The sequence below is a fragment of the Panulirus ornatus genome, chromosome 1 (assembly GCF_036320965.1).
Source record: "Panulirus ornatus isolate Po-2019 chromosome 1, ASM3632096v1, whole genome shotgun sequence".
NCBI lineage: Eukaryota > Metazoa > Arthropoda > Malacostraca > Decapoda > Palinuridae > Panulirus > Panulirus ornatus.
In genome coordinates, this window is record NC_092224.1 from 69155515 (window position 1) to 69181149 (window position 25635).

The 25635-nt window shown below is 48.0% G+C and overlaps 1 protein-coding gene across 1 annotated transcript in view; it reads left to right on the top strand.

Moving 5' to 3' along the window:
- The first annotated feature begins 14416 nt into the window (after positions 1-14416).
- Asator (tau-tubulin kinase asator) overlaps positions 14417-25635 on the top strand; it is a 595476-nt gene continuing 584257 nt past the window's right edge. The window contains exon 1 of the mRNA XM_071663284.1: positions 14417-15402. Within this exon, the coding sequence (XP_071519385.1) occupies positions 15395-15402 (8 nt within the window). The 5' untranslated portion in view covers positions 14417-15394. The remainder of the gene's footprint in view (positions 15403-25635) is intronic.

A 25635-nucleotide genomic window follows, 5' to 3' on the forward strand; every position in this document is an offset into this window, starting at 1 on the left:
AACTGCCAACCCATCTTTTGCTCTCGCTCTCACACTAACCCGAGGCTTTGCCCCAGTTACAACATTCTCAAACCAGTCTTCCTCCTTCCCCTTGAGCTATGTTTCACTCAGAGCCAGAACATTTTACTCTCCCACTGTTCAGTAATGAAGATTTCTTTGTGTCTTTTCAGGTTGTTGTCATCTTTTTCTATATGCATCCATATAATTTTCTATTCATTTTGACATTCTAGATTTTTCTCTATTCTTTTCGTTTGTTTCCACATCCTATTTTTCAGTGAACGCCACATCATTTCGTCATGGCGTTTAAGATTATCTATCCTCCTGAATACCACTTGTTTACTACACTCTGGTCCGAGGGCAATTGCGTCTCACACGATCTCTTTCTCCATCTTGGTGTTCGCACAGTTTCGGGGATTGTACATCCCTTCTGTGTCTGTTACCTCTGGTAATCCTTACATTCTGTTAACCACTTGTGACTGCGTTCTGCATTCAGTCCGAACATTATCATAATTCTTGACTTTTTATCTTTATGTTTCGGGGATATTCTAAGCAAGACGTTGCCCAACATCTATTTCATCGCTCTTTTTCCCTTATTTTCATTAACACCGATAAGTGTTATCTTCATCTTTTGACCATTTTCTTCACTAAGCTCCCAGATAATTTCTCCGTAAATTCGTTTTCTGTATTCCCCAGTCTCACGCAGCAGATCTCCCTGTCCCTCAGCGACAGTCTAGCTAGAACATGGCTCGGTCACATACACATTGTCGTGTCTGATGTTACACATGCCCTCATTATTCAGTTTCCTCTCCTCATTCTTTTCAAACCAATGCCACACACATCCTCTTAAAGGTCTCACAGATATTCCCTTTGTGTTCGCACTTCCTCAGTTAATCCATGCGTCGTATACATCCGCTTTTGAATGATCTCCAGGAATCTCTCCCACTTCCACAGCCATCGTCATATTCCTCCCTGAAACCTCCCGTGGGTTATCCCTGGTGAAGGCTGCCTCCCCGTCACATCCCGGCCTCTCTGGTCAGAAGGCATCAGCCCTCCTGTCCACACACTCCTCACTGATCACATCAGCCGTGCAATTTCATCGTATCTTTTGTGTCATTTCCTTTTTTTACCATCACCCGCCTCAGCTCGGCTAATGGCGTCCAGGCTTTTCTTTTTCTTTTTCGAGTTGTTCAGGTCGATTTAGAGGCAATGTAAATAAAAGTAAATCTAATAAGCTTAGCAGGAGAGAGAGAGAGAGAGAGAGAGAGAGAGAGAGAGAGAGAGAGAGAGAGAGAGAGAGAGAGAGAGAGAGAGAGGAGGTTGAAGTACTAGTTTAAATAGAGAAAACGTGGAGGAAGTAGAGCGTTTAGGATGTCAGGGAGTAGACATGGGAACAAATGAAACCGTGGGAGCAGATGTTAGCCATGGTGTGGATGGGGTGAGCGATCGAGGCCTACCTTCGTCTTTTCCAGGCGCTACCTCACTTGCTATCGAGGGAAACGGCGGACAAGTATGATATATATATATATATATATATATATATATATATATATATATATATATATATATATATATATATATATATATATATGAAATTGCATTAAATAGTAAAGACGTGAAGTACATATGTACAATAGACGGGACATCAAACCAAACGTTATTTGAACTGTTGACAAACTTAGTGTGGACTGTGGATAGAGACACGTGCATCATTTTTCCTGAAGAATGACCGCAAGGAATGAATGAAGGAAGGAAGGAAGGAAGGAAGGAAGGCAAGAGATGGACAGAGGAAGAGGGAGGGTCGTGCCTTGCTAAAGAGAGAGAACGTATCTTTTAGCAGCATTTGGTAGATGACGGTGCCTTTGAGACCCGAGGTCCTTCACCTTACCCTGCGGATGGACCACATACTGTCTGTCGCCCGCTTTGATCTGTGGACCTCCACCGCTCGTGTTGTGGGTGGAGGGAGGCACAGTTGCTAGCACTAAATGGCTCGTTAATGTGAGGACAGGTTTTTATAACATCATACACATACAGAAGTAAATATAGATACTCTTTTCTTAACATATATTAACGGTGACCTGTAATGGACGTTGGTTCGAATATATTTTGGCTTTTCCGGTGAACCACTTAAGAAATTGGATCTTGGACGACAGGTTCAGATCCTCTGCTCTAGATAGTACAGGTTGGGGTCAGTAAGGTTATGAGGCGCTTTACCTTGTACTTCTGACAGTGGAGAAGCCTCGGACGAGAAGCAATGACACGGTTCCAAAATGCAGCGAAAATCGGGAAGATAGGGAGACAAGCCCGGATGAGGGAGGTAAAAGATCTGACGGAGAATGGGAGGCAAGCTCTGATGAGGGAGGTAAAAGATCTAATGATGTTGGGAGTTTAACTTAATGGGGAGATTAACTACGAACACCAAGATCAACATGGAGACACAAAAATGGGGGCGAGGATGAATGAGAAATGCCTAAATCAAAATAACACTGAAGTCACTGGGTGAGATGGGGTAAATAACCCAGTGCCACTACATCGCATCATACCATACAATACCACAACAGTAAACAGAATCAGCCACAGTACTTCACGCCACAAGCTGACCACTCAACACCCTCCTCCTCCACACTTCTTTCCCTTCCTGTCCATCTTGTCTTGCTGTCCGGTCTATGATCCGTTTCGTCACAACTGTCTCTACAGACAGACTGACTCGGAGCTAGACAGGATTTCAACAGTGGGTCAGACGCCTGCCAGTTCTGTGTACCGTCTTCAAAGCTTATTTATCTTCCCGCATCTCTTTCCAAACCCCATCACAACATTCCCATCACCTTTAATGACCCTATAACTCCACCACTTTAGATATGCATGTATTCAACCCATCATGCGTTCCACAATGCACAAATAGCTAAGTTTCCCTTTCGGAAACTACCCATTCTTTCCGAGTGAAGACAATTCTTCATTTTCAAACAGTTGTTAAGATAATGCAGAGGACTGAGTCGTCGCTGTATGGAATACTGTTGTGACGTCTAAGGGAAAGTGCACCAAAAGCAAGGTGTATCGTCACCTCTCTCTCTCTCTCTCTCTCTCTCTCTCTCTCTCTCTCTCTCTCTCTCTCTCTCTCTCTCTCTCTCTCTCTCCTGAAGACCTGACCTACCTGCAGGAGTGTTGGTTCCGTTTTCCCTCATATGTACTCGGTGGTTTTGATTTCTGTTCCTGGGGTGTGAGTGCTTGTGTGTCTGTACCCCGCCACTAGGTACACCACCTAATATTTGGCAAGCCTCTGCGTCACATGAGTACTGGGTGGCCATTGGCAACTCGAGGGGGTGGTGGCCCGTTGTGATGTTTATTTCTTTCTCTGCACCGCTAAGCTTTGGGATTCATTAACCACTCGTGTCTTTCCTGACAACTACAAGCATTTATCTCCTTTTCCCCCCAAAACAATCGCATTATTTCATTCCTCTCTCTTTACTACTACTTCTCTTTATTTTGGCTCCTTGTTCATGTCACTGAAGGCCAGCCCTCGATAAGTGCTTTAGCTCGTAACGAGAACCTACGACATAAAAAGCTTGAGCACAGCCAGCACGCAATGTTGAGCTTGAGTGTGTGTGTGGACGATGAGGTTACAGTATATGAATCAGAGAGGAACCCTAACGTTGAGAGGAGATACTGTGAGGATTTTCTTCGTAACGTAAGATGGGGATGGTACTCGTACGTCCACAGAACATGGGATGGTGTTAATAGAATTTCTTTGATCATAAAGGAGTTAAAAGATGGATGCCAGTGTTAGGATAGGGAGTAAAGGAGGGGGGGGGGGGGGAACAGAGATGATAAAGAAGACGTGTTGTAATGGCCAACACGGTGACTTGTGGTGGAAATGTTAAATAAACCCAAGAATTTCACCTACGGAGGCTCCTTCAGCTTCAAGGCTGCGTTACAACCAGTAGCAAGTAAGCTATGGACGCCACTGGAATGAGAAGTTCTTCGGCGAGATTGTACTCTGATATACTCGCTGATGGTGACTCTCCACTCGGCGTAGCCATAAGTAGGAAGAGTCCGGTAACGCCTTTGGGGAAGGTAAAGATGGCTCAACAGCCACACAGTATTTCAGAGGTAAGAAAGAACAAGAAAGAAGCACAGTAGAACAAGAAAGGAAGTGCAAAAAGAAAAAAAATCGAAAGAAAAAAGAAAAATGATGAACAAGGCAAATAATACCCCGAGAATTAACTAGAAAATCAAACAGTCAAGGAAGTATTATAGGCAATGAATGGTAAATTCCAAGACGTATTCACAGAGGACACATTACCACAAGCACGAACTAGATGCAATCAGGAGAGACTGTGTAAAAACGCTGAAGTTGCTTGGTATGATACAACTAGGCTCATGGAGGTTCTGTACACACATGAGGGACACGTCCATGAAGGTGTACTTGTTCTGTATACTCAACAGTTGTGTAGAAGTGCTTGGCAAGCCACTCGATCCATTGCTAGGAACTTGGAAGAGGAATCGGTGCTCATGGAATAGGAGTAAGCATACGTTGTATTATTTTTGAAGAAAGGCGATAGAGAGAATGTGCTACACTGCAGGCTGGTGTCGGTGATAAAGATAGCTTTGTGAGACACCAGGCAACAGAGTGAGAAAGTGAAGTGATAGGTACTTACTTACATAGGAGAATCTTTCTCAGAGTGAGGCAGCGTGGGATGCGCGAGGGAGACAGCTGACGCCTCTATAGGAGCACAGTAGGGCAGAAATTAACACTCGGACTCCTTCAGTGGATCATAGATTAAGTCACCGTAAAGGGAGCAGAGGATACATGACTGTGGAACCTGTCCAAGCTGGATGAACATCACTGGTGATCCAGATGACCCAGTATTAGAACCGCTGTAATTTCTTGTCTCTATAAACGTCTCGTCAGTAGGATCCAGACCATACCTGAATACATTCTGCAGAGATGATGCTGATCTTGTGAGGGTTATGAGGAATATCTCACATGACGACAACCAGCGTTGAGATCCAGACAGGCCTCAGCATTAGTTAGATGTATGGATCATGAAATTCAGTTCGACCGAAGGCAGAGTGATTAAGACGGGCACAGTGAAGTGTGGCCAAGTTATGACTGCCATCTCGAAGGGGCCAAATTACTGGAATCTCCGTGTTAGAGGGATGTAGGTGCTGACACAGCCTCCACCATACCATCAGAATATCACAAGAGTTCTACATGAAATGATCTGTATGACTCTGCCTTCAAGGATGTGGAGAAAATGTTTAAAAAACTTGTTCACAGAATTCTTTAGACCCAGCCTAGAGATATAGACATGCCGAAGAAAGTTCGGCTGAAAGTAACACAGACTGCGACCACAGATTAAGAAACTGAAGTTACACAGAGAGAATGGTGGTCATGGACTTCCCCACCTTAAGAGGAACAAAGAAAAATGAAGACAGAATTTTCATCTCTGAGGTTCGTTGATCGATCTAGCCAACCAGTCATAATGCAGTCCTTTGAAGGAGAGGGAAACAAGCCAACTAGAGCACAAGAAACTAAAGTGTCAGGACAGATATATACAAGTACTGGTATGGTAACAGACAAGTGGAGGAGCAGAGCTGGCCAAATGAACCAACTACAACACACGCGACGACCTCTGGAACGCTCGGGAAATGATCACACAACAGAGGAAACAAGAGGTTAAGAAACTGGGAGGACAGACGGATGGGAAAAGTGCCTCCCTCCCCGTGTGCGTTAATGATCGCTCATAAGTAGGTAACCAATCTCACGCGCGCTCATAGTCGTAACAAACGCAGGCATGCGATGAGAGAGAGAGAGAGAGAGAGAGAGAGAGAGAGAGAGAGAGAGAGAGAGAGAGAGAGAGAGAATGGAACCACGGCGAGAGGGCAGTTAAGTAACCGCATTGACTGCGGCACAAATCAGTCCAGGACAGACGACGTTCTCGGGTCACTGGGTTCTAGATCAAGTGCTGTGGGGGCGACCCCCCTCCCCCAGGAGGAGGGGAGGAGAAGGGGTTCGAAGGGAGGGCAAGAGGGAGGGATAGTGATTTGTTTATGGTGGTGTGTGTGTGTATGTGTGTGTGTGTGTGTGTGTGTGTGTGTGTGTGTGTGTGTGTATGAGGGGAGGGGAAGGGACCACACCACCCGGACACCTCGACTCATCCATGGCTATTATTAACCTCATCAGATGATGAACAGCAGCAGCAGCAGCAGACAGGCATCAGCCATGTCAGGTCTGGGGAGAGGGGCGGGAGGCGGTGCTCGTCACACGCTGACAAAAGAAAGATCCTGCATTTGAGAACAGCGAAACCGGAAGACCCACATTTATCCAGCCCTGGGACGAAAATGGGAGGTATTGTCCCGCCCATGGGTCAGTGATCAGGGTACATGATCATGTAGAATTGTTGATGGCGGGCTGTGTGTGTGTGTGTGTGTGTGTGTGTGTGTGTGTGTGTGTGGCAGGGAAGGAGGACAGGTCAGTGTGTCAGGCTGTCAGAGGGACAGGTGTCGCAGGCCAGGGCGCTACACACCACCTGGCATAAGACGTCGACCCTCGCCCACCCCACCCGACCCCACACGACATGGATCGGAGTGGACACCCGTGTGGCGGTGGAGGAGCTGGTCGGGTCCTAGGCTCCGGGAAGACGTGGCTGGTCGGGTCCTAGGCTCCGGGAGGACGTGGCTGGTCAGGTTCTAGGCTCCGGGAGGACGTGGCTGGTCGGGTCTTAGTCTCCAGAGGGACGTGGCTGGTCGGACCCCTGACTCTGGAGAGACGTGGGTGGTCGAACCCCAGACTCTGGTGGGACGTGGGTAGTCGAAGTTCTTCCTCCGGAGGGGCGTGGCTGGTCGAACTCCTGACTCCAGAGGGACGTGGCTGGTCGAACCTCCTCCTATGGAGGGGCGTGGCTGATCGAACCCCATGCTCTGGTAGGGTGTGCCATGAGGCTATAATGAGGTTAATTTAATCTGATGATGAAGATAATACAAAATACTACAAAGTATACAAAATATCTGTGACCCCTGTGGTCTGGGTCCCCGGACGGTCCCCCGCCAGGTTTGTCCTCTCCGGGAGATACAGACACGTAGCTAGACATCTATCTATCTATCTATCTGTCTATCTATGGGACCTCCCTCTCCCATCAGTGAGGTTGGGGGGAGGGGGGAGGGGATGGGGGAAGCCGATCTCCTCTCCACACCACAGTGATCGAACTCTCGCTCCGGTCATCAAATGTCAGCGGCTGATACGCATGTACCTGAGGGGTGTGCTGACGTCACCAGACGTGATGTGCGGTGTGCTGACGTCGCCCCACCTGGTATGGTCAGCAGACGTCAGCTGCTGCCACACATGGACTCGTGTGATGTGTGCTGACGTCGCCCCACCTGGTATGGTCAGCAGACGTCAGCTGCTGCAACACATGGACTTGTGTGATGTGTACTGACGTCACCCCACCTGGTATGGTCAGCAGACGTCAGCTGCTGCCACACATGGACTCGTGTGATGTGTGCTGACGTCGCCCCACCTGGTATGGTCAGCAGACGTCAGCTGCTGCCGTACATGGACTCGTGTGATGTGTGCTGACGCCAGATCACCTGACGTGGTCAAACAGGGAGTGAAACTGCCTGAAACTCCTCCATGGCGTCATCATGTTTCCTTTTGCCCGCAAATGAAACATCAAACAAGAATTTCTTTTACCCACAGTGGGTAAAGGTAGGCACAGATATTGTCCACAGTGGGTAAACGTAGATATAGATATCATCCACAGTGGGTAAAGGTAGGCATAGACATTATCCACAGTGGGTAAAATCAGGCATAGGTATTGTCCACAGTGGGTAAAATCAGGCATAGATATTGTCCACAATGGGTAAAGGCAGGCATAGATATTGTCCACAGTGGGTAAAGGCAGGCATAGACGTTATCCACAGTGGGTAAAATCAGGCATAGATATTGTCCACAGTGGGTAAAGGCAGGCATAGATATTGTCCACAGTGGGTAAAGGCAGGCATAGATATTGTCCACAGTGGGTAAAGGCAGGCATAGACATTATCCACAGTGGGTAAAATCAGGCATAGATATTGTCCACAGTGGGTAAAGGCAGGCATAGATAGTATCCACAGTGGGTAAAGGCAGGCATAGATATTGTCCACAGTGGGTAAAGGCAGGCATAGACATTATCCACAGTGGGTAAAATCAGGCATAGATATTGTCCACAGTGGGTAAAGGCAGGCATAAATATTATCCACACTGGGTAAAGGCAGGCATAGATATTGTCGACGTTCTCCATGCTCTTCATCATCTCAGATCTCGTGTTCAGCCCCAATTAACCTACAGCTACCCTAACTCAGTGTAAGGTCAGAATGTAACTAGGATCTATATAACATTCTATAAGGGATTCTGATCCATAGAGTTCCCTCAAAATGCCTCATCGCGCCTTAACCTCACCAGACACGTCGGCCGAAAGCGAGGGCAGCAGCAGCAGTGGTTATCTGAGGTGGTGCTGGCCACTGTGGGAGGGACCCGAGTTTGGCCACTCACCCGCACGGCCAAACTCAAATTCCGGCCAAGACTTATGGGCCGAGGAGAGGCAGATGGCGTGTCTTGCTGCCACAGTGGCGGGCGCAGTAGTAAAGATATTATGTTGTTTAGAAGACCAGGGGTTTATTACAGTACACAGACGATACAGTACCCACCCCGTGCGATACTGTACCCACTCCCTGCGGTACAGTACCCACCCCGTGCGGTACAGTACCCACCTCGGACGGTACAGTACCCACTCCGTGCGGTACAGTACCCACTCCCTGCGGTACAGTACCCACCCCGTGCGGTACAGTACCCACCTCGGACGGTACAGTACCCACCCCGTACGGTACAGTACCCAACCCGGACGGTACAGTACCCAACCCGGACGGTACAGTACCCATCCCGGGCGCTACAACAGAAATACCCAACAGTATCATGTGCACAACTGTATCATACAGGTACAGAAATACAGTTACAGGTATTTTTACCCCGTGGGGTAATGACGCTGTACCCTTGTGTTCAGTAGATTTCAGAACAAAAAAATGATAATATAGTTTTCACAAGACATGTGGAAGACACGAGAGACACACACACATGCCCACAACTCAGGATGTGCAGGGAACTTCCGCTGACATGTCGTCTCTCATGGTTCTGTAGAGAATACCTAATGTCGGACATCATAACTAACAATTGTGTACGTCTGGCATGTTGAAATGTCTGCGTACAGAAAGAGAGAGGGAGAGAGAGAGAGAGAGAGAGAGAGAGAGAGAGAGAGAGAGAGAGAGAGAGAGAGAGATCTGTGATTTGGATCAAGTTTGTAATATGGACGGGAACTTTTGTTGAAGATAGGAAGATAACTGCCTAAGATAGAAGCTTATATATATATATATATATATATATATATATATATATATATATATATATATATATATATATATATATATATAATATTGTTGATTGGTTGGTGAGGATATTCAATGTAAGTATGGTTCATGGTGAAGTCCCTGAGGGTTGGCGGAATGTATGCATAGTGCCATTGTACAAAGGCAAAGGGGATAAAGGTGAGTGTTCAAATTACAGAGGTATAAGTTTGTTGAGTATTCCTGGGAAATTATATGAGAGGGTATTGATTGAGAGGATGAAGGCATTACAGAGCATCAGAATGGGGAAGAGCAGTGTGGTTTCAGGATGTGTGGATAAGGTGTTTGCTTTGAAGAATGTAAGCGAGATATACTTAGAAAAACAAATGGATTGGCATGTAGCATTCATGGATCTGGAGAAGGCATATGATAGAGTTGATAGAAATGCTCTGTAGAAGGTATTAAGTGTATATGGTGTGAGAGATAAGTTGCTAGAAGCAGTGAAAAGTTTTTATCAAGGATGTAAGGAAAGTGTACCCGTAGGAAGAGAGGAAAGTGATTGGTTCTCAGTTAATATCGGTTTGCGGCAGGGATGCGTGATGTCTCCATGGTTGTTTAATTTGTTTATAGATGGGGTTGTTAGGGAGGTGAATGCAAGAGTTTTGGAGAGAGGGGCAAGTATGCTGTCTGTTGTGGATGAGAAGGCTTGGGAAGTGAGTTAGTTGTTGTTCGCTGATGATACAGCGCTGTGTGAAAAAAGAAAGTTGAGTAAATGTGAATAAGAGCAAGGTTATTAGGTTCAGTAGGGTTGAGGGTCAAGTCAATTGGGAGGTAAGTTTGAATGGAGAAAAACTGGAGGAAGTGAAGTGTTTTAGATATCTGGGAGTGGATTCAGCAGCGGATGGAACTATAGAAGCGGAGTGAGTCATAGGGTGGGGAAGGGGGCGAAGGTTTGGGAGCGTTGAAGAATGTGTGTAAGGCGAGAACATTATCTCGGAGAGCAAAAGTGGGTATGTTTGAATGAATAGTGGTTCCAACAATGTTATATGGTTACGAGGCGTGGGCTATGGATAGAGTTGTGCGGAGGATGGTGGATGTGTTGGAAATGAGATGTTTGAGGACAATATGTGGTGTGAGGTGGCTTGATCAAGTAAGTAATGAAAGGGTAAGAGAGATGTGTGGTAACAAAAAGAGTTTGGTTGAGAGAGAAGAAGAGGATGTATTGAAATGGTTTCTTCACATGGAGAGAATGAGTGGGGAAAGATTGACAAAGAGGATATATATGTCAGAGGAGGAGGGAACGAGGAGAAGTGGGAGACCAAATTGGAGGTGGAAAGATGGAGTGAAAAAGATTTTGAGTGATCGAGACCTAAACATACAGGAGGGTGAAATGCGTGCAAGGAATAGAGTGAATTGGAACGATGTGGTGTACCGGGGTCGACGTGCTGTCAATGGATTGAAGCAGAGCATGTGAAGCGTCTGGGGTAAACCATGGAAAGTTTTGTGGAGCCTAGATGTGGAAAGGGAGCTGTGGTTTCGGTGCATTACACATGACAGCTAGAGAATGAGTGTGAACGAATAGTGGCCTTTGTTGTCTTTTCCTAGTGCTATCTCGCGCGCGAGCGGGAGGAGGGGGGTGCCATTTCATGTGTGGCGTGGTGGCGATGCGAATGGATGAAGGCAGCAAGTATGAATATGTGCCTGTGTGTATATGTCTGTGTATGTATATGTATGTGTACGTAGTAATGCACAGGTATGTATGTGTACGTGTGTGGGCGTGTATGTATATACATGTGTATGTGGGTGTGTTGGGCCATTCTTTCGTCCGTTTCTTTGCGCTACCTCGCTAACGCGGGAGACAGCGACAAAGTATAATTAATAGATAAATGAATAAATAATATATATATATATATATATATATATATATATATATATATATATATATATATATATATATATATATATATATATATAATGTGTGTGTGTGTGTGTGTAAGCCACAGATATGAAATCAAATGGAACACAGGCTTGAAAATGGTTTCAGGATTAAAAAAAAAAAAAAAAGAATAGTGACCACGTCAGCAGAGTTTGCACTCCGGTAATGTTTACATGACAGGAAGCCCGTGTCCAGCAGAACCGCCTGAAATTGAGAACCAATAAAAGTTGTGGCTGTTCCATCAGCGGCGCAGGGAAGAATTTCACATGTTCCCATGTCCACGTCGTTAACAAGTGTATCCCTCCACTTTACACTGCTCGTCTCCACGGCCCAGGCTCACTCTGGATACTGACGCACCACAAAAGCTAGAGTTGGTGTCGCCATGACAGACACTACGCTGCGTCTGAGTGAGTTCCAGATAGTGTCCGTGGATCGCTCTTGTTCCAGCCGGCGGCTGGCGGAAGCTTATCTATGACAGGCCTGGAATGACCTTGCACTGTGTGTGTGTGTGTGTGTGTGTGTGTGTGTGTATACCTGACGTTCGTTCTGCTGCTGACGTCACAACTACGTCAGCGTACGTAGTGTCCCTGATCTCGAGAGGTTCTGGAACAGTGTGGTGTTCCACTTGCTCCTCCTCCTCCTCCATGCCTGGCTCACACACGCTGGACGTGGGACCTCCTGGCTGGGGATCATCCATTAGGTCTTAATGTCCCACTCTGACATCGTGCCAGCTGTCCACGCGTTCCATGTGACAACATAGAACACGTGGATTGTTGGCAGGATGTCAGAGTGAGGCCATTTAACCGAACTCTGGCATAGACTAAAGGCCTTTTGCAAAGGCTTCTCTTCCAAGATGGTTTCCCTATTTTTTTCCAGGAACTCTTTAGTCGTCCCTTCGGCTGAGCACACAGCGCCTTTTGAACCAACTTTCGCCAGAGTAGATTCCCCGTTTCTTCCTGTATTTCCACCACCTGGTCACTTGTTGTGAAGCCCGAGTTGTTGTTTAGCCCAAGTTGTTTTCTCCATCGAGTTACCTGCACTTTGTTGCTCCGTCCTTTTCTTTGGCAGGTTCGGGGGCTGCTCTCCTCAGAACTCTGTCTCTCTGCGAGTGTTGTAAGGAACTGGTTTGCTTTATATTTACCCGCCATCATTTTCTTTTAGTTGCATTTGTCCGTTTTCTCGTATCAACCACTGGTTTTTTCCTTCCGTATTGTGTGTGACGGGAAGATTCTCTTCATGTCAGTGTCTTTCCCCACTTCCGCTTCACATGTTTCAGTGTTACACTTCAGCTGTTGTGTACGCGACGGCTTTTTCTCTGTGGTCTTCGCCTCGCTGGGAAACATAACTCCCTCACATGAACACAAAGCTGACGAACATTATTATGATGTTAATGTCACAATGAAGAAGCCATTTAGTATTCTCAGAATGCCACCATAAAATATGTACAAGCCATTTAAGCAGGATTATGTGCTTTCGCTCCTTGCCAAAATACCTTATGATTGTTACGAATTTGATATATCTGAAGGAAAATGTATTTAGGATAGATTACCTACTTCTCTCTGTCAGCTTTTGTTACAGATAAAGTAGTAAGATGAGGGAGGAAACATACGATTTCCTACGATTTTCTAATCGGAAGGAAAATTCTTCTACTTTTGAGAATTCTTAAAACTTTCTTGGGAGGGAATGCACGAGATAGCATTCAAAGATGTGCATCTTCTGCATTACTAGCATTTGTGGTAAAGCCCTTAGAAGTATCTGTTTGACCTCTCAGAGCGACATCGCTGAGTGAGAAACATGAACATCTATTGATTCCTAATATTATCTCGGAACTCTTCATGAAAGAGAGAAGGCGAATGTACACACACGTACTTTTCTATGTTGTGATTATACAGTTCGGTCCAGCGTGGTGTACTTGATCAGACTGTCACACGAGTACAGAGGTACAGTCCTGTACCTGCTTGATTAGGAAGGTACATGTCTGCAGGTACAGGTACCGTCTGCGTTACAGCAGGTGGAAATTCACAGTGGAGCCCAGACTTTCCCAGGTACAGCACACTTGTCTGTTCTCAGAACATCATGTCAAATTTTTCTTCGACATTTTTACTCTCTAACTCAAGTTTGAATATATTAAGTTATACAAACCTAACAGTTTTCTTTTGTGAATTACAAGTCCCAATAGACGTAAGGTCCAAGCAGTGCCTGCCCGGGCAGTGCCACAGCAGTGCTTCACTGTACCAAGCAGTGTCTGCCCGGGCAGTGTCATACTATGCCGATCCCAAACTTTTCAATCGGTGCCTGTCCGGACACTGCCACGCTCTACCTATCCCATACTATAGCAAGCAGTGCCTGTCTGGGCAGTGCCACGCTCTACCTATCCCAAGCAGTGCTAAGTAGTTACGATCTAAGGCAGTGAAGGAGAGTGCCAATCTCAGGCAGTGTCACAGAGGTCCCAGCTAGTAAGGGCAGTGCCTTAAACCACACTATCCACAGTGCTCACCCCGTCTAGGAGCAGTGCCACATAGAGCACACCACGGACGGTGCCACACCCCAGGTAGTGCCATACTCTAGAAAGTGCCATACCCCGGACAGTGCCACAGAGGGTCAACGCCCGTGGCACTCCAACACAAGAGCAGACCAGGTTGAGTAACTTCTCACATTATCTCCCTCAGGTAATGTAATGCAGTGCCACAGGATGCCTAGCATGGACAGTGGCACAGTGTTTATCCGCGCTACCGCCACGCAGTGAAAATGACGAGCAGTGCCAAACAGTGCTTGCTAAGAGCAGTTCTAATATCAAACTAGAGAAGCGCCAGATAGTGTTGAACTAGAGAAGTGCCGGACAGTGTCCAGTTAGAGCAGTGCCGGACAATGCCCAGCCAGAGTAGTGCCTGACACTGCCCAGCTAAGAGAATGCCAGACAGTGCCCTCGCAATGGTGAGACCATTCGTCACAGGCAGTGCATCAGCCACCCCGGGCAGTGCCACACAGTGCCCAGAGGGGTGGACAGGGCAAGGAAGAGGTCAGAGTAGCAGGTAATGTGCGCAGGCGCGTAAGACGCTACCGCCATCTGGCACTCACTTCAATATAATGGTGCCGGTGTCGGGGCAGCCAGCCATACTGTGACCTGCCAACGTGCCCTATCGCACGTCCCCCACCACCACAACCACCACCACACACGCTCTCTCTCACACACTCTCACACACACACACACACACTCTCTCTCTCTCTCGCACCTCCACCGCTACCCCTCAGCTCCTGTGGAGAAAAAATATTGAGAAAATAAAACTTTGAGTTTGTCTGATCCACACATCAGAGGTGCTGTGTGAACCGAATCAGTCAAAATAACCACGTCAGTAGGCGTGAACCACGTCAGTGCCACGTCAGTACTTGAGAATCACGTGAGTGCCACGTCAGTAGTTGAGAACCACGTCAGTGCCACGTCAATAGTTGAGAACCACGTCAGTGCCACGTCAGTAGAAGAGAACTACGTCAGTAGTTGAGAACCACGTCAGTGCCACGTCAATAGGTGTGAACCACGTCAGTGCCACGTCAGTAGGTGTGAACCACGTCAGTGGCACGTCAGTAGGTGAGAACTGTAAATAGTGGCATCAATAACCTTTGCCTAAAAGTGCAGTGGATTTACATTTACATCACCTTATCTTTTTTTTACAAGAAAAGAATAAGCGTGAAGCTACTGACTGTATCTTAACCCTAGACAGAATACAGTTACAGGCGAAATTACAGTGAATCAGTGATTTAACAGTGACGGAATTCAGTGACCCCAGCATCTGAGAAGAGGTTTACTCAAGAGGGAAAGTGAAACTGTATTTTGTGAAGGAAGTAGAGTCGTGGTGGACTCTACCTGCTGCTCAAGGAAGAGGTAGAGCCATTGAGGAGTCTACCTGTGGGCCAAGGAAGAGGTAGAGCCACAAGGGCGTCTACCTGCGGCCAGGGGAGTGCCAAGTGGGGGGTGCAACAGGTGAGTGGCGGGCGTCGAGGAGCGTCTCCCGTGACGTGGACACCCTGGCCGGCCGGGACCCCAAGCCCAGCTCTACCACCAACCTGAGGAGCAACGAGTCGCGCACCATGAAGTGGTAAGTCTGGCGCTCTCTCTCTCTCTCTCTCTCTCTCTCTCTCTCTCTCTCTCTCTCTCTCTCTCTCTCTCTCTCTCTCTCTCTCATTGCGCCCGAGGAGTCGTTTGCTTCGGGGCTCGCAAGGAGGAGGAGGGTGAGGGGTCGTTCTAGGTGGACGACCCCTCTCGACCAATGTGGTATCGTGTTCTGAGCACGACACATGAGTGATGTGTACTGGTGACGACACACAGGTGGTCGTACTGGGGCACCCGACGACCGAGGTCATATGTACTGGTGACACATATGTACTGGGAGTCGATCCTTAACCCCGGTTCTGTCCTGTGGTATGCTGCCCTCTGTGTGTACTGGGTTAAAAGGCCTGGAGGAGGGGAGGGGGGTTGGGGAGTGCACTGTACTGGTGACCTGTGTCTTGTACTGGTAAGATGAAGAGTAGACACTACTGGGCAGCTAAGTATTATACTGGGCAGTTAGCATTGCACTGGTTAGTTCAGTACTTGACGAGACAGCTAAGCACTGTGCTAGGCAGCTAAGTAATGTACTGGTCAGCTAAGTACTGTACTGAATAGTAAGGTACTCTATTAGTCAGCTAATTACTGTGCTAGGCAGCTAAATGCTGGCTAGGCAGCGAAGTATAGTACTAGCGAGCTAGGTTCCGTACTAATAAGCTAAATACCTTAATGGGCAGATAAATACTTTACTGGTCACCTAAGTACAGTCCTGGGCGGCTAAGTACAGTCCTGGGCGGCTAAGTACTGTCATGGGCGGCTACGTACTGTCATGGGCGGCTAAGTACTGTCATGGGCGGCTAAGTACAGTCCTGGGCGGCTAAGTACTGTCATGGGCGGCTAAGTACGGCCCTGGGCGGCTAAGTACTGTCATAGGCGGCTAAGTACTGTCCTGGGCGGCTAAGTACGGTGCTGGGCGGCTAAGTACGGTGCTGGGCAGGTAAGTACTGTAATGGAGAGCAGGGTAATGTACTGGGCAACTAAGTACTGTACTGAGCAGCTAAGTTCATTACCGATTACCTAGCATACAAAAGTACTGTACTGGGCAGCTAAGTAATGTACTGGTCAGCTATCATAAAAAAGTATTGTACTGAGCCGCTAGGCACTGTACTAAACAGCTAGGCACTGTACTATGCAGCTAGGCACTGTACTATGCAGCTAGGCACTGTACTAAACAGCTAGGCACTGTACTATGCAGCTAGGCACTGTACTATGCAGCTAGGCACTGTACTAAACAGCTAGGCACTGTACTAAACAGCTAGGCACTGTACTAAACAGCAAGGCACTGAGCTATGCAGCTAGGTATTGTACTAAACAGCTAGGCATTGTGCTATGCAGCTAGGCACTGTACTAAACAGCTAGGCACTGTACTGTGCAGCTAGGTATTGTACTGCAGATTTATGTTATGCCTGGCCAAGCTAACGTCATGGGAAGACAGCAAGATGCTGTGAGCCAATTGCTGTTCTGGTGACCTGTGTGATGGTGCTGTGACACTAAGGTCAATTGAGGTGGCTCATGTGCTGTTGAGGCAAATGCTGTGCTGGTGAGCTGTGCTGTTGAGGCAAATGCTGAGCTGTTGAGGCAAATGCTGAGCTGTTGAGGCAAATGCTGTGCTGGTGAGCTGTGCTGTTGAGGCAAATGCAGTGCTGGTTAGCTGTGCTAGTGAGCTGTGTTGTTAAGCCAAATGCTGTGCTGTTGAGGCAAATTTTGTGGTGGTGAGCTTTGCCCTGCCAGCCAAGTGCTGTGCTGGAAAACCAGGTTGCTGTGTGGGCGAGACAGGGCTGTTGTGCTGATCAATCTGGTGTACTGGTGATCAATATGGTGTACTGGTGATCAATATGGTGTACTGGTGATCAATGTGGTGTACTGGTGATCAGTATGGTGTACTGGTGATCAATATGTTGTACTGGTGATCAATATGGTGTACCGGTGATCAATATGGTGTACTGGTGATCAGTATGGTGTACTGGTGATCAATATGGTGTACTGGTGATCAATATGATGTACTGGTGATCAGTATGTTGTACTGGTGATCAATATGATGTACTGGTGATCAATATGGTGTACTGGTGATCAATATGGTGTACTGGTGATCAATGTGGTGTACTGGTGATCAATATGGTGTACTGGTGATCAATATGGTGTACCGGTGATCAATCTGGTGTACTGGTGATCATTATGGTGTACTGGTGATCAATATGGTGTACTGGTGATCAGTATGTTGTACTGGTGATCAATATGATGTACTGGTGATCAATATGGTGTACCGGTGATCAATCTGGTGTACTGGTGATCAATATGGTGTACTGGTGATCAATATGGTGTACTGGTGATCAATGTGGTGTACTGGTGATCAATATGGTGTACTGGTGATCAATATGTTGTACTGGTGATCAATATGGTGTACCGGTGATCAATCTGGTGTACTGGTGATCAGTATGGTGTACTGGTGATCAATATGGTGTACTGGTGATCAATATGATGTACTGGTGATCAGTATGTTGTACTGGTGATCAATATGATGTACTGGTGATCAATATGGTGTACTGGTGATCAATATGGTGTACTGGTGATCAATGTGGTGTACTGGTGATCAATATGGTGTACTGGTGATCAATATGGTGTACTGGTGATCAATATGGTGTACCGGTGATCAATCTGGTGTACTGGTGATCATTATGGTGTACTGGTGATCAATATGGTGTACTGGTGATCAGTATGTTGTACTGGTGATCAATATGATGTACTGGTGATCAATATGGTGTACTGGTGATCAATATGATGTACTGGTGATCAGTATGTTGTACTGGTGATCAATATGATGTACTGGTGATCAATATGGTGTACTGGTGATCAATATGATGTACTGGTGATCAGTATGTTGTACTGGTGATCAATATAGTGTACTGGTGATCAATATGGTGTACTGGTGATGAATATGGTGTACTGATGATCAATCTGGTGTACTGGTGATCAGTATGGTGTACTGGTGATCAATATGGTGTACTGGTGATCAATATGGTGTACTGGTGATGAATATGGTGTACTGATGATCAGTCTGGTGTACTGGTGATCAATATGGTGTACTGATGATCAATCTGGTGTACTGGTGATCAATATGGTGTACTGGTGATCAATCTGGTGTACTGGTGATCAATATGGTGTACTGGTGATCAATATGGTGTACTGGTGATCAGTATGTTGTACTGGTGATCAATATGGTGTACTGGTGATCAGTATGGTGTACTGGTGATGAATATGGTGTACTGATGATCAATATGGTGTACTGGTGATCAGTATGGTGTACTGGTGATCAGTATGATACACTGGCGAGCAATATGGTGTACTGGTGATCAGTATGGTGTACTGATGAGCAATACTGTGTCCTGGTGAGCAATATGGTGTACTGGTGATCAGTTTAGTGTACTGGTGATCAATATGACGTCCTGGTGATCAGTATGGTGTACCAGTGAGCAATATTGTGTACTGGTGAGCAATATTGTGTCTTGGCGAGCAATATGGTGTACCGGTGATCATTAGGTGTACCGGTGATCATTAGGTGTACTGGTGAGCAAGAGATGACACTGGTTAACCTGGTGTTGAACTGGTGACGTAAGTGTACTGGTGCATCAGGTATTGTATTGGATGGCCCGGTAGGTACTACTACAGAGAGCCAAGGTAGTGTACTGGAGGGGTCAAGCAGTGTACTAGGAGGGCCAGGTACTCCCCTTGTGAGCCTAGTACTATAATAGTAAGCCTAGTCTCGTACTGGTGAGCCAGGAGTCATTAACTCTCTCTCTCTCTCTCTCTCTCTCTCTCTCTCTCTCTCTCTCTCTCTCTCTCTCTCTCTCTCTCTCTCTCTCCAGTACTACTTGCCTGGGGCAACAGGGGAAGGGGCCGGTGAGGTGCAGCTGCGCGGTGAGCCAGCAACACTTCGGTGGTTATCAGGTTTCACTCCTTTATCCCGGGTAGCTGTCACGTCCCGGTGTGTCCGTGCGTGGGCTGCTGGCGTTCATCCCACGGACGCACCATCTCCCCAGCTCACACACCGAACACTTGACAACACGTAACTCACCCACACGACTCACACCGCTACCCTTGCCTCTTGGACTCAAATATCGTCGTAAGTACTCTTAAGTGAGTAAATAAGTACTCGTAAGTAATTAAGTAAGTTTTCCCTCTCTCTCATCTCTCTGAAGTAATAAATGACAGTGGCAGCCACTGACCACGGTGTCGGGAGGGTAAGTGGCAGCCACTGACCACGGTGTCGGGGGGGGGGTAAGTGACAGCCACTGACCACGGTGTCGGGAGGGTAAGTGGCAGCCACTGACCACGGTGTCGGAAGGGTAAGTGGCAGCCACTGTCCACGGTGTCGGGGGGGGGTAAGTGGCAGCCACTGACCAAGGTGTCGGGGGGTAAGTGGCAACCACTGACCACAGTGTCGGGGGGTAAGTGGCAGCCACTGACCACGGTGTCGGGAGGGTAAGTGGCAGCCACTGACCACGGTGTCGGGAGGGTAAGTGGCAGCCACTGACCAAGGTGTCGGGGGTAAGTGGCAACCACTGACCACAGTGTCGGGGGGGTAGGTGGCAACCACTGACCACAGTGTCGGGGGGGGGGGTAAGTGGCAGCCACTGACCAAGGTGTCGGGGGGGGGAGGTGGCAGCCACTGGCCACGGTGTCGGGAGGGTAAGTGGCAGCCACTGACCACGGTGTCGGGAGGGTAAGTGGCAGCCACTGACCACGGTGTCGGGAGGGTAAGTGGCAGCCACTGACCACAGTGTCGGGAGGGTAAGTGGCAGCCACTGCCCAGGGTATCGGGAGGGTAAGTGGCAGAGGCGCACTGAACCAGCCCTACAGTGGCTGTTAAGTTCCCTTCCCAGGCATAGGCTCCTGTATTTTCTTTCTGCCTTACATCACGTGGGGTGCACACACACACACACACACGAAAGCGCCAGTTGCGTCGGGGGCTGACGCGCCGCGTCCGGCACTCCGTCACTCACGCTTGCGTCCTCCGTCTGCCTGAGTGACCTCGAACTGATACACACACACACACACACACTGGGCCATTCCGGGCATCGCTTCGCTAATCAGGATCGCCCGCTAATCACCCAGGAAGGTTGTTGAGGGAGGGGGTTGAGGGGGGAAGGGGGGAGAGAAATGGGGGGGAAGGGGGTAGGGTTTCTTGCCCCCCCCTCTCCCCCACCTTCCGTCGCTGGTGGTGAAGGTCTAACACCGAGCGCTAAATACCTGCAGGTGGGGGGGGGGGGTCGTGGCGGTGGGGGGGGTCGTGGCGGTGGGGGGGGGGGGGTCGTGGCGGCGGGGGGGGGGGGTCGTGGCGGCGGTGGGAGGGGTCGTGGCGGTGGGGGGGGTCGTGGCGGTGGGGGGGGTCGTGGCGGTGGGGGGGGTCGTGGCGGTGGGGGGGGGTCGTGGCGGTGGGGGGGGGGTCGTGGCGTCACTGGTAGCCTTGGTCGCACCCCGTGGGAGGTGGTATGGATCCCTCCCCCCCCACTGGACTCAGGGGGGGTAATGTGATCTATCTTGGATCACAGGGTACTGCTGCCCCCACCGCTGCACACACACACACACACACACACACATATATATATATATATATATATATATATATATATATATATATATATATATATATATATATATATATATATTTTTTTTTTTTTTTTTTTTTCATACTATTTCCCATTTCCCGCGTTAGCGAGGTAACATTAAGAACAGAGGACTGGGCCTTTTAGGGAATATCCTCACTTGGCCCCCTTCTCTGTTCGTTCTTTTGGAAAATTAAAAAAGACTAAAACGAGAGGGGAGGATTTCCAGCCCCCCGCTCCCTCTCCTTTTAGTCGCCGTCTACGACACGCAGGGAATACGTGGGAAGTATTCTTTCTCCCCTATCCCCAGGGATAATATATATATATATATATATATATATATATATATATATATATATATATATATATATAGATAGATAGATAGATAGATAGATATATTCATTACACTTAGTCGCTGTCTCCCGCGTCAGCGAGGTAGCGCAAGAAAACAGACGAAAGAATGGCCCAACCCACCCACATGCACATATATATACATAAACGCCCACACACGCACATATACATACCTATACATTTCAACGTATACATATACATGTATACACATGTACATATTCATACTTGCTGCCTTCATCCATTCTCGTCGCCACCCCGCCACACATGAAATGGTACCCCCCCCCCTCCCCACGCACGCGAGATGGCGCAAGGATATGACAACAATGGCCACATTCGTTCACACTCAAGTCTCTAGCTGTCATGTGTATATTTCTGTTTTACTTGTGTTGATGGAGAGATCTTGAACATATCTTGTCAGCGTCCAGCACAGTTGTGTGTATTGATAGTAACCATATTATTATTATTATTATTATTATTATTATTATTATTATTATTATTATTATTATTATCATTCATTTATTATTATTATCAGTCAATGGATTGAATCAAGGCATGTGTATGGGGGTGGGTTGGGCCATTTCTTTCGTCTGTTTCCTTGCGCTACCTCGCAAACGCGGGAGACAGCGACAAAGCCAAAAAAAAAAAAAAAAAAAAAAAATTATTATCATTATTATTATTATTATTATTATTATTATTATTATTATTGTTGTTGTTGTTGTTATTAATGGCTGTAAATGGTAGGCGTTGGTTGTACTACATTATACATGACGACTACAAAGTGGAATTGTGCACACGAAGCCATTGTGCGTATGTTCCTGACGTGACCAAGCTCAGACGAGAGAGAGGGTTACAAAAACCCATCATCTAGACTGATTATATTACTGTTATTATTATTACTATTATCATTGTTATTATTATCATTATCATCATTATTGTTATCATTATTGTTATTATTATTATCATTATTATTATTATTATTATTATTATTATTATTATTATCATTATTATTATTAGTTATTATTATCATTATTATCATTGTCATTATCATTATTATTATTATTATTATTATTATTAGTATTATCATCATTATTATTATTATTATTATCATATTTACAATAGTTATCATGATGATCCCACGATTACCATCACCAAAAGCAATTTAGAAATTACCATTGTAAAGTTTACCATCCCAACACCAGCCCACACCATCATTCCTCGTCTTTGAGGTTTCGAGCACATAATTAGAGATGGAAATAACATATTGCATATGTATGATACATACTGGAACTTCCCATGTAGTCAGTGGTGATACCTTACACATGTGTCACATGTGTGCTCTGTGTGTGGGGTGTCACATGTGTGCCCTGTGTGTGTGTGTGTGGGGTGTCACATGTGTGCCCTGTGTGTGTGTGTGGGGTGTCACATGTGTGCTCTGTGTGTGGGGTGTCACATGTGTGCCCTGTGTGTGTGTGTGTGTGGTGTGTCACATGTGTGCCCTGTGTGTGTGTGTGTGGGGTGTCACATGTGTGCTCTGTGTGTGGGGTGTCACATGTGTGGCCTGTGTGAGGGATGTCACGTGTGTGTCCTGTGTGTGGGGTGTCACATGTGTGCTCTGTGTGTGGGGTGTCACATGTGTGGCCTGTGTGAGGGATGTCACGTGTGTGTCCTGTGTGTGGGGTGTCACATGTGTATCCAGTATATGGGATGTAACGTGTGTGACCTATATTTGGGGTGTCACATGTGTGACCTGTATATGGGTTGTCATGTGTGTGACCTATATATGGGGTGTCATATGTGTGACCTATATATGGGGCGTCACATGTGTGCCCTTTGTGGGGGGTGTCACGTGTGTGCCCTGTGTGGCGGGGGGGTCACATGTGTGACCTATATATGGGGTGTCACATGTGTGACCTATATATGGGGTGTCACATGTGACCTATATATGGGGTGTCACATGTGTGACCTATATATGGGGTGTCACATGTGTGACCTATATATAGGGTGTCACATGTGTGACCTATATATGGGGTGTCACATGTGTGACCTATATATGGGGTGTCACATGTGTGACCTATATATAGGGTGTCACATGTGTGACCATACGTGGGTTGTAACCTACTTAGCGCACGACTGGCGTGGTGCTGGAGTCGACCTGGTGGTGTGTACCTCGCCCGTGCATGATGATAGACTGTCTGTCTGTGACCACCGCTATGCACCAGGTGTTGAGGTCTGCCTTCTGGAGGTGGAACAGGTCACCCTTATCACTGTCACCAGGTATGAGTGTTTACGCTCACCTGGGGGCAGTGGAAACAAGTCACACTCACCTAAGGGTAATGGGGAGAGGTCACACCCACCTGGGGGCAGTGGGGAAAGGTCACACTCACGTGAGGGGGGACAGGTCACACCCACCTGGGGGTAGTGGGGACAGGTCACACCCACCTGGGGGTAGTGGGGACAGGTCGCACTCACCTGGGGGTAGTGGGGCAGAGGTCACACCCACCTGGGGGTAGTGGGGACAGGTCACACTCACCTGGGGGTAGTGGGGACAGGTCACACCCACCTGGGGGTAGTGGGGACAGGTCACACTCACCTGGGGGTAGTGGGGACAGGTCACACCCACCTGGGGGTAGTGGGGACAGGTCACACCCACCTGGGGGTAGTGGGGACAGGTCGCACTCACCTGGGGGTAGTGGGGCAGAGGTCACACCCACCTGGGGGTAGTGGGGACAGGTCACACTCACCTGGGGGTAGTGGGGACAGGTCACACCCACCTGGGGGTAGTGGGGACAGGTCACACTCACCTGGGGGTAGTGGGGACAGGTCACACTCACCTGGGGGTAGTGGGGAGAGGTCACACTCACCTGGGGGTAGTGGGGACAGGTCACACTCACCTGGGGGTAGTGGGGACAGGTCACACTCACCTGGGGGTAGTGGGGACAGGTCACACTCACCTGGGGGTAGTGGGGACAGGTCACACCCACCTGGGGGTAGTGGGGAGAGGTCACACCCACCTGGGGGTAGTGGGGAGAGGTCACACTCGTGTACCAGGTCATGAGGTAACGTCTGGAATTGTGGTAATGTTTGCATCGGGCGGATGTGTAGGAGGAGGAGGAGGCGGGACGGATCGAGCCTCGAATGACTAATTGGAAGGCGAGACCTGACCTTGTGCCCTGATTTAGTAGGGACAAGTCATCTTGTGCCCTGGGTACGTCTGGGGGATTAAAACTAGGTCAGGGAGGAGCTGGGAGGGCAGGGGCGGGGGGCCTCCCTTGTATGCCTGGTTCGTGTGTACCTGCAGGTACACTGTGGAGCGATGAGAGAAAGAGAGGGACGTTCTCCCTCTCTTTGGGTTGGTGGCGTCACGCAGTCGGCCCACTCGTAACGTACCGCAGGCAGATGGTGCCTCCTGACGCAAGACACGGCTCAGAAAGCAGGGCACTGCTGGCCTGGGAGTCATTCATCTTTTTCAGCAAGTTGAGTGTTGCCGGAGGTGACAGTCCTGAGCAGTGCTGCCGCCACCGCAGGCTGATGACTGCCTTTGTCAAGGGTTCCTTTTATCCCGGGCGGCGATAATGGCCCGAGGTAACTGTGTCTCGTTGGCTGAGGCGTCTTGGTTGACGGTCAAGTTGACGGATTAAGTTCTTGCGTAGGACGGGGCTGCCCTGGAACACATCTGTACTGCCTTGAGCACGACGGTACATCTCTCGAACACAACGGTACGACCCTCGAGCACATCGGTACTCCTCCGAGCACGACGGTACGCCTCCCGAACACGACGGTACGACCCTTGTGTATGATGGCCTGAACTTTGACCTGACCCTTCAGGGTCATCATACCCAAGGGTCGTACTGCTGTGCTTACTGCTAAGGGGGGGGTCGAAGGTCACCGTGAGACGCTGGGCTGGTGTGACACACAGCTGACCGAAGACACACTCAAGAAAGAAGACAGACTTGTTTATACTCGTGTCTTGATGGCACACTCAAGTTAGGGTGACGCTGCTGGCGCAGGAAATATCTAGTGTTCATCACACACTTAAGTCCCACTGTACACTCAAGCTGGAGAACACACTTTTATGGCAACAGCTAAATGCCATATGACACTGGAGTTGACTATGTCAAAGGCAATCAAAACGAGTTTAAAGTCACGAGGTAAACTGTTACAAGACAAATGTATGATGCGAGAAACAGAAGGAACGAGTTGTGTGTAGTTGAGGCTCCCCAGTGGTGGTGTAGACCCAGGTGTTTGGTGACTCCCTCCACCAGGTCTGGGGC